This window comes from Corvus cornix, chromosome 9, assembly GCF_000738735.6.
Source record: "Corvus cornix cornix isolate S_Up_H32 chromosome 9, ASM73873v5, whole genome shotgun sequence".
In the NCBI taxonomy this organism is placed as follows: domain Eukaryota; kingdom Metazoa; phylum Chordata; class Aves; order Passeriformes; family Corvidae; genus Corvus; species Corvus cornix.
In genome coordinates this window covers 6,885,263-6,894,540 of record NC_046339.1, presented here as the reverse complement: position 1 = coordinate 6,894,540, position 9,278 = coordinate 6,885,263, and the positions used below count along the sequence as shown (strand labels likewise).

At 42.7% G+C, this 9,278-nt stretch overlaps 1 protein-coding gene across 5 annotated transcripts; it reads right to left on the bottom strand.

The window, feature by feature from the left end:
* Positions 1–316: 316 nt before the first annotated feature.
* On the bottom strand, positions 317–7,916 carry ZNF639 (zinc finger protein 639). 5 transcript variants are annotated; one of them, XM_039556718.1, is made up of 6 exons: positions 7,859–7,916; positions 6,741–6,843; positions 6,285–6,361; positions 5,651–5,746; positions 4,696–4,836; positions 317–4,424 (listed from the first exon to the last, which is right to left on the bottom strand). In XM_039556718.1, the coding sequence occupies exons 3-6, from the start codon at positions 6,340–6,342 to the stop codon at positions 3,277–3,279; spliced, it is 1,443 nt and encodes a 480-aa protein (XP_039412652.1). In that variant the 5' UTR covers positions 6,343–6,361; positions 6,741–6,843; positions 7,859–7,916; the 3' UTR covers positions 317–3,276. The 5 variants fall into 5 exon arrangements, with proteins under 5 accessions (XP_039412652.1, XP_039412651.1, XP_010395645.1 ...); XM_039556717.1 differs by having other exon boundaries at positions 6,741–6,876; positions 7,859–7,874; XM_010397343.3 differs by lacking the exon at positions 7,859–7,916 and adding an exon at positions 7,403–7,758 and having other exon boundaries at positions 6,741–6,876.
* Between the last annotated feature and the right edge of the window lie 1,362 nt (positions 7,917–9,278).

Genomic DNA, 9,278 nt, shown 5'->3' with positions numbered 1-9,278 from the left:
GGGCACCGCCATGTTCAGTGCGGGCTGAGGGCGGCCGCCGCCATCTTGAGCGCGGGCAGGTCGCGAAATGGAGCCGAGCGGAGCTGGGGAAGCAGCGGGATCATCATCCAGGGGTTCATCATCCAGGGGTTCATCATCCAGGGCTTCATCATCCAGGGCTTCATCCACAGCACCGCGGTCTCACCAAAGTCTGCCAAAGTGACAGCGCTGGGGACTCTCAGGAGTTAAAGCGCACTGATACCTCATGCATTTGATACAGGAGCATTAGGAAATTAGAACAGTGAAAATCGGCGACAACAGCATTCTCGAGAACACGTTGAGGATTACTAATCCACTGTATTTTAAGATCTTGCATGAATTTGTGAGATGTAAACTTTGTTTTCAAGTCAACAATCTTTCACATAAAAAAAGTTCTTTTTCTCAGTAAGAAACATGTGCCAGGCATCTGACACACAAGAGATTTGTTAAGGTTGGAAAATACCCCTAAATTCGAGTTACACATGGAAACTAAGGGTTCAAATGTCTGAAAAGCAAAGAATCAAATACACATTTCTCACAAGTACAAGACACTACCAAAACCAATCTCATGATTTTGCACAGCTTCTGCTTGGAATGCTGTTCCTGAAACAGCTGAACCTTGCAGGTACCAGTGAACAACCAGAATTTGATACTTAACTGCTTTGGAGAAAAATAATAAATACTGGCACAATCCTGGTTCCTACAGTCCGTTTCTGCCATTCCAGCCCGAGAGGAGCTGCTCAGGCTCCAGGGTGGCAGATGTGTGGCAGTACCAGAGCAGCTGCGCTCAGGTCAGAGCACTCACCTTCCACTTACGCGCTTCACACAAATAACCCAAAAGTCTTCCCTTTGCTGGGAACACCACGCTGTCCTTGGCATGCTCAGCCATGCCTTTCAGCCTTCCAGATCTAGTTTTCCTACTACTTAGTAACTTTCTTGCTTTAACATGCAATTCATATGGAAGCCAGCAGTGTACTTGTGTTCCCTTTTAAAATTTAAAAATGAGATATGCTACTCCTGTACACTTCCATTTACTCCCTGATAGATATTAAAAAGAAAATACTAACATTAGTCCCTCATTTATAAAATCCAACTTAAAACAACCTTGGATACATTTCCTGTTTAGACACTGCATTTTAGTTTGGAATGATTTGGCTTCACAACATTCCTGTGGGGTATTGTTTTGATTCCCAGTTTAGAGATTAGAAATAACTCAGACGTCTAAGCCGTGAAGTTATTCATGTCAACAAGCAAGTTTGTGGTGTCACAGGGCTCTGTGCTGGCACAGGACACCACCTTTCCTGCAGGGGACACAATGCTGGTCTACACAAATATACACACTTCTTAAGCCCCCTTATTTATTTTGGGCCTTTTTTAAATGCCTTTTTCCACTTCTTGTCACTGTCTCCTGGAGCAGCTTTCTCTCCAGAGCTCAGCTGTGCCATTCCACCCATCAGCAGGAGCAGAGTTTTCAGAGAACCAGCATTCCCCCTTTCAGATATATGAACAAAATTAACTTTCCATATATAAAATAATTCATCTTAGTGTTTTGTTAACTGTATTATTGCTACCATTTAAAGCCAGCCAGGATGATTGGGTTCAAAATAGGAAATCAGGAATTCTACCACAGATACTGTACAAGGGACTAATAAAATACAGCAGGACACCCTCAGGTTGTCCTTTTCAACGACAAAACACAAGATTTAGTAGTACATCAGCATTTCAAAGTGACAGAAATGGTCTTGCCTTCTACAACAAAATATACACTAATGGGTTCATACTCTTTCCAGAAATACTTCTCTGGAAATCAGAACTTCCATCAATTGGTAACATTCAGCCGAGTTTTATCCTTAGCTTTAAGATTCAAATCCAAAGACCCTTGCATGCCTTGAAGCTGATAACAGCAAATCTCACTGATCAAGAAATGTTTGATACATTAATTATCTCTATATAAACCTTGCATTAGACAATCTTACATTACAAATTTACAATCAATGCACAAAGAAATGTAAACTCCACCAGCAATTTATGGGTATTTTCACCATGGTATCTAGCATAATCGAAGTGACCCCACTCTTGTTTTTCTCTGTCCAAGTATCCGCTTGGAAATAAGAGCTACATAATGAACTGTAAAAATTCACTTCCAATGATTCCAATGGCAGGACAGTGCTATATATAATATAAGCAAATGTGTGAAATAATTTCAGAGTCATTAGTAAAAATTTTGTAATGTACTGTGATGTTTTAAGCCTGTATATAAAAGTTTAAAATTTACAGAGTTAAAAGAACATTCCTCAAGTTACTAGTGGTAGAAAGCTAATTATAAATATACAGAATTATTACAATAATATAGGATACTAGAGGTTTGCTCTAGTCAAAGGTTGGTGACATACATAATATCAGTGAGATATAAATTAGGATTTTATGTAAGAAATTAATTTTGTACATTCTCAGCAGGATCACTACAAATTCATTTTGCAATTACTCTTTAGAGCATGATCCAATCTAAACCCAAGCAATGAGTGTCTCCTCAGTGCATTAAAAGACAAGAACTGAAGGTAAATAAAGTGAATATCATGTGGGAGTCATGTAGTACATGTGTGGAAGAATATGTTGTACATGTGTTGGACAGTCCCACAGATGGGATTTTAACTTGGAACAAAGTGAACAATAAGGTCAGAAAGGTACCCCAAGAGAAAAACAGGACAATTTAAAAAGCTTATCAGGAGCATGAGGTGGGAAATGAAGGCTGGTATGTGAATTTGGAGATGTCCATGCCTGGGAATTTTTGGAACACCCTTATCTTTGGCAGGCTAGTGCTATTGCTAAACACCAGTGCAACGACCTGCTGCCAGAGGGTAACATGAGCTGGATGTGGAACTGAGACCAGTATTGGGTTATTTAAGCATGCAATTAGATGTTTGCTTTGTTTTTGTGCCTTTTTAAACTCAAGAGAGCTGGTCCTGTACACTAGACATAAAGAGCGGGATGACCATCAGAACTGGTATCACAACATGCAATTACTCCCACTGCCCCTCCCCCCAAAATCTGAAAATAATCACATTGAAAATGTGATTATTCCTACTGAAACCCCTAGACAAGGAAGTTCACACCACCAAGCGCTACACATGCTATGCTGATATAAAGATGAAAACATTAGAAATGTACAATTGCTGTTAAAATTGTATTTAATATCACATTCCAGTGACTAGAAATTAATTCCATTTCTAATAAATTGATTATAGGGAAAGAAAGCAATCACACTGTCTCATGTATCTGAAGATGACTTAAAAGATCTTTTTCATTCCCAAACCTCATTAAACAATCAGTACATTTATGAGGCAAATCTGCTGAATGCCTGAAATCCAAATGAGTTTTAAGGTCTTCAATCTGTCCCGTTGAATATTCACAGTATTGACACAAGTAAATCCCTTCAGATAAATGAGAGCTTAAGTGCTTGCAATATTCCAACATACCTGAAAATCCCTTCCCACAGTCATCACAAACATGAGGGAATATTTTGGTGTGCTCAATAGCTACGTGCCTGTTGACATTTGTATGCAGCCTGCTCCTAAAGCCGCACACCTGGCACACAAAGAAGTTTTTGCATTTGTCAAAACTGATTTTGTTGATGAGGCTGTACTGGCCACGCTCCTTGTTGTTGTAGCTGTCGCTCAGCTCGATGAGCCGGCACGCGTGCTCGTTGACCACGTGGCTGTGCAGATCCTCAGGGTCGTTTGTCTCATGCTCACAGAACTGACACAGGTACTGCTCGTCACAGCTGTGCTCCTGGAAGTGCAGGTACAGCTCACTGCTGGAGGAGAACTGCACATCACACTGCTCACACCAGTAAAGGTGGTCGTTGAAGTGAGTGTCTGCTATGTGCTGACTCAGATTCTCAAAAATCACCGTTTTGTAATCGCAGTATTTACATATGTATGGATCCTCCTCGTGTAGTTTGACGTGTTCAATGAGCTGCACTTTGCTGGAGAAGCTTTCTTTGCAAACTTTACAGACGTGAGTGTCTGTACATGTCTTATGCTTCAGGATCATGTGCTGCTTTAGATCAGAGAAGTACTTGCTGTTGAACTCACAGAGCTCACACTTGTACAAGCCGCTGCTGTTGGCTCTCAGCAAGGGCCATTTCTGTTGAGCTGTGATATTCAAAGCCTGGTTCTTCTCAAAGATTTTACAGGTCTCCAGAGGGATTTCCTCCAGGTCCTCAGCTTCCAGCTTCTCAGGTGACACAGTCTGTGTTTCTATATCGTGAACTTCTACAGCATTCACTTCTGTTGTAGAAATTTCTACAGTTTGGATATCTAGAGGTTTCTCTTCTTCTGTGGGGCTGTCACTGAATATAGGTGAGTCACATAAGTCTCTGCACATTCCATTGTTAGTACCTTTATCTGCAGGAGGAAATACAGCATAGAAGGTTTTAAAAAAAACCACTACAAAACACCTGGGCCGATTTTTAACTTTTCAGTCAGCTGCAGTAGCTTTCAAATGCAAAAACCAGTTATTTTTCCCCTGCCAGACTATGGTGTATTTTCAGCTAACAAAGCAATACCAGAAACTATAAATCCTTCACCTTTTCTATCGAAGCAAGGAAGTTACACGAAAAGCCAGCAGCAGCTGTGCTCTCCAACCTCCCAGCCCCTGAGCTGCAAACACACTGACCTTTACCTTTATCCTTCTTTTTAGGGTCTGTACAGTGCATCCCAGCATTTGAATGTGCCCCGCTCCAGTGAGAGCTCCCGGCATGCACCGGACTCCCATCATCATCTGTGTCCAGGCTCTGCACAGGACTGTGGAATCTACCTGCAAGGGGAAGGGAAGCAGTTCCTTGTCATCATTTGTCCATGATCCTGATTCTCTGATTTAGTCATAGATCTTACTTACTATTTATTTATTCTACTTGCATGAATTTATCTTTATATACTAAGCACGTCATAACCTACATTTAAAAAAAGTAACAATAAATTCCTTAAAAATTATTTTCATACATGCATAGGAAAACGAAAGAATTCAAAAAGTAGCAACTCTGTCTTTAAGATTTCAGCAGAAAATAGTCAGCTGATTATACTGAAAAAAACTTAAAATCCTTAAATGAAATGTTACATTTAAAAGACACAACTTAAAAAAAATATTCTTCAATATTTCTGGACAGTGCATTTTAAAATATTATACTTTCTAAGACTTCTGCAGACTTGTTGGTGAAGTTATTAAAGTGAAAAGAAAAATAAATAAGACTAAAAATCCACCATCACATTTGCTTTGCTAACTTTCCACCCACTATTGGATGTTTTATAAAAAGGCATTTTGTTTTCCCAGGTACAATTCAATGCAACTGCTGGTAATTTCCATCTGAACTCATCAACTTTGTTACCTAGGTAGTGACTATTTGAAGTCGTTTAATCACCATTATAGATGTAAAATTGAAGGATCTTTTTGTTGTCATTGTTTCTACTTTGAAAACTGTATTTCAATTGTAATAACTGAAACAACCTTCCATCAGTCTAAGGCCCATCAGATCACAAGGATGCTCAGAAATCACCCTCTATATGTTTCCTTCTATGAATAGGAACATGACACATTAAAGAATGCAGAACAAGACCCCAAAACATAGTCTTACCTCTGTTCATATCTGGCTGTCTCATGGAACAGACACTATAGCAGTGGTCAGAAAAAATTCCACTGTTGTCTATGTATCTGCTTGCACCTGAAGAATCTAAACCAAAATATCAACAAAAAAAGTTTATATACTAATGTCTTGGTGTAGCTACAGACATATTTCATGTTCATCAAAATTCTTTTCACATTTCTGCTTGCTGTTTTGGGAGCATTCCTGTTGTGATTTACACCTTCTAGCTGGTGCCCTGATGTTCGGAGTATCAGGTCTCCGCTCCCACTGAGGACATTGACAAGTGCATCGTCCATTCAGTGCTGAACACTTCTGTCTACCCCCATCCCAACTTTTACAGAATTTCTCTCCTCTGTGGAAGCAGAATCACCTTCATTTGCAGCTTCAGCCAGTTCTTCCATGTGCAGGGAGGACAGAACAAACTGTTCAGGTGCATTGGCTAAAAGTGGCCCAGCAAGGGAGCCTGCAGAGTGGGTGCTGCCCATTCGAGCCAAGATTTCTTATCCCACCCTTTATGTCACTGCTTTTCCATGTATTGGCACATGTGGTCCCTTCTTGTAAAGTTATTATTCTGAGAAAAAAGATTAACTTACTAAAGTGTACATAACTCAAGCTCTAGACTGACCTGAGTAACGAGAAGGATGCAGAGTCTTCCTTTTCCTCTTTTTAGGATGTTCGTTCATTTTGAACAGTCTCAATGAACTATTAAGTAAAAATATTAAAGAATTAAGACTTGTTGGAATCTGGTTTTATCTTTCAGGACATTATGGAACAATACAAGCATTTTGAAAACCTGCATATCAAATACAAAAGTTTTTTCCTAGTCCCCCTTCTTGCCCCCCAGCCCATTTTGATACAGTTAAGAACCCACTAAGTACACACAACTGCTCAAGTCCAGTTTTGCATTCCTGCCCTGGAGCAAAAGAAGGTTCACCATAAAGTCAGAACTCCAGGTATTGCAGCACTCAGGGTCATATACAAGCCTGTTCTCCCTTTTTGTCAGAAACAGGACATTCTGAGGCAGAGCCCTTCAGAAACAAGTTTTAGTGTTTAAAATACTAACACAGTCATGCTTTCTTACCAAAAATCCTAGACTCTTCAGTATCAGGAGCAGAGCAGCTAAGAAGCTGATGGCTGTACAGCTTCAAAACGTAGTGACTGCATCAGCTCAAGAAGATTTTCACCTATGGAGTGACAGCACTTTAAACAACCTAAAACTTTAGCACAAAATAGAAAAAACACAGAATCGGATACAAGTGATACAAGTACTGCAAAGAAGAATCTATGGAAATTGAAGCTAGAAAGCAACATAAGAAGTTGATATTAATTTCGGTTTAGAGCATCAAAATTAGTAAGGTGGATGCATGGGTGTATTTCTTTTTCTTTTGTCTCAGGCTAGTTGGCTTTCACTGCACTTGGCAGCTCCTGAGAGCACAAAAATATCTGGAAACAAAACAAAAACACTTGAGCTATATATGGGACAAACAGTCTTGAAGAAGAAAAGGCTGCAAACAAGGAATGTGATGTGGGTTGCCATAATTGAAGAGCACTTGCGGGCCCAGGATCTTCTGCAGTCAGTGCCATGCCCCAGAGGTGAAAGGAGGGGGAAAAAAGGGGCCCTGATCAAATCAACTGTGTTCTCCTGAGATTAAATATTTTTCTGAACTATAATTTTATTTCAAGGGACGGAAAAATCATTGATTTTAACATTACATCATGATCTAGAAGGATCAGTACCCTCACCGTTTTCTGTGATTGCAAGCGAAGAACCTACAGAGCACTGACACCTCAAGTCTCACTCCAGGTAACGCACTTGAAAAGCTCAACCTTTTCTCCACGGATCGGGCCGCGGGGCAGCAAGGCAGGTTGTTCTATCCCAGCGGCTGTCCCTGGCCCTGAAAAGCGGGATCTGGGCCCCGAGAATCGGGATCCCGATCGGCCCCGGGGCGGCGCGGCCTGCGCGGAGGCCGCACGGGAAACCTCTGACGGGAGCGCGGCAAAGGCACCGTTCCGCCCCGGCGGCAGCCGCGGACCGCGAGCAGGGGCGAGGCCGCGACCCCGCTGGGCGGCGGGAGAGGGCCCGGCCCGTGGCCGCACCGGGAGAGCCGCGGGGCAGGCCGTGAGTCACAGCTCACCTCTCTGGCGGGGTCGGGGCGGCTCCCGCCCCGCGGCTCCCCGGGCGCTGCCGCCGGGACTCACCTGCCGGCCGCCAGCGCCGCTCCGCTGCTCCGGGGCCCGGCGCGGCCGCTCCGCCCGCCCCGCTCAGCCCGGGCCCGGCGGGCAAGGGGCGGGAAAGGGGCGAGCGGCCGCCGCCCGCAGCGCCCCCTGCCGGCCACGGCCGCCTCCGCACCCCGCCCGTCGCCACAGCAACGGCGAGGGGGCCTAAATAAACCTTTAATCTACATTTCATCCGTACCCGATACCGGCAGCACCGCGCACGTTTTCATCTACAGGCCTCGTCCAGGGGCTGTAAGGCAGCTGGCAGCATGTAAGCCGGCTTCAGAGCAGTGTCAGCGCACAGATGGTCAGATTTTACACAAATGAGAGGGTGATGTCAAAGCTGGAACCTCATAAAGCTCAACTTTACTTTTTGTGCCAATGTAGAAGCTGTCCCTTACAGCTACTGTATAGGAGAATCAATATAAAGTGTATTATCAATATATACAGTACAAGAAAGAAATATATACATACAAGACAAGGAGCTATTGGAGAGGGTCCAGTGGAGGCACAAAGTGAGGAGGGGTCTGAAGCATCTCTTGTGAGGAGAGACAGTGGGACTGGGCCTGGTTAGTCTGGAACAGAGAAGACTGACAGGGGATCTTATCAATGCACACGAATATTTCAAAGGCAGGGGCCAGAAGATGGTGCCAGACTCCTTTTGGTGGTTCCCAGCAACAGCAAAAGAAACAATGACCATAAACTAAAACACAGTAAGTTTCACCTCAACACGAGGAAAAACTTCACACTGAGGGTGGCAGAGCACTGAACAGCTGCCCAGGGAGGTCTTGGATTCTCCCTCTCTGGAGATATTCCAAACCCACCTGGACGTGTTCCTGTGTTACCTGCTCCAGGTGACCATGACTTGGACTGGATGATCTGCAGAGGCCCCTTCAAAAATGAACAATTCCATGATTCTGTGAAATATGCATGTATAAATAAGGGTTTGAAAATTAAAATAAGTGACTCTCCCTTTTCCAAATTTATAATCACATCCCTTTTTGCTGATTTCATCTTCACTTTTTAACATGCCACAGGAAAAAGCACCACGTTGTATTGGTTCACAAAGCAGAACATTTCAAACAGCATCTTACTATTTTGAAAAATTCCTCATTAACTTTGAAGACATGAGGGAGGCCACTACAGTCCCTTATTTCCATGACTTAAAATGGCATATGAATTTTGCTAAGCGTTTCATTCATTGAATTATTTTGGTCTGGCTTAGCCTGAATTTACCTAGTTCTAAGAAAAAGTTTTGAATTAGCAGAGAACCCACAATACCCCTAATGGTGTTGCTCCACTGATTAGTAAAAAAAGAGATTCTTTTTCTGGCCTTAGTTTTAATCATTAGCCGACAGATGAAACTGGGCTTACTCTGTCAATAAAATCCTACCTTTAGCCT

Excerpts from the sequence above, each read along its gene's own strand:
- ZNF639 (XM_039556718.1), bottom strand. The coding sequence starts at position 6,342 with ATGAACGAACATCCTAAAAAGAGGAAAAGGAAGACTCTGCATCCTTCT. Across the intron at positions 5,747-6,284 it reads GCATCCTTCTCGTTACTCAG|ATTCTTCAGGTGCAAGCAGA; the intron begins GTCAGTCTAGAG and ends ATTTTGGTTTAG. Across the intron at positions 4,837-5,650 it reads ACAGCCAGATATGAACAGAG|GTAGATTCCACAGTCCTGTG; the intron begins GTAAGACTATGT and ends TTCCCCTTGCAG.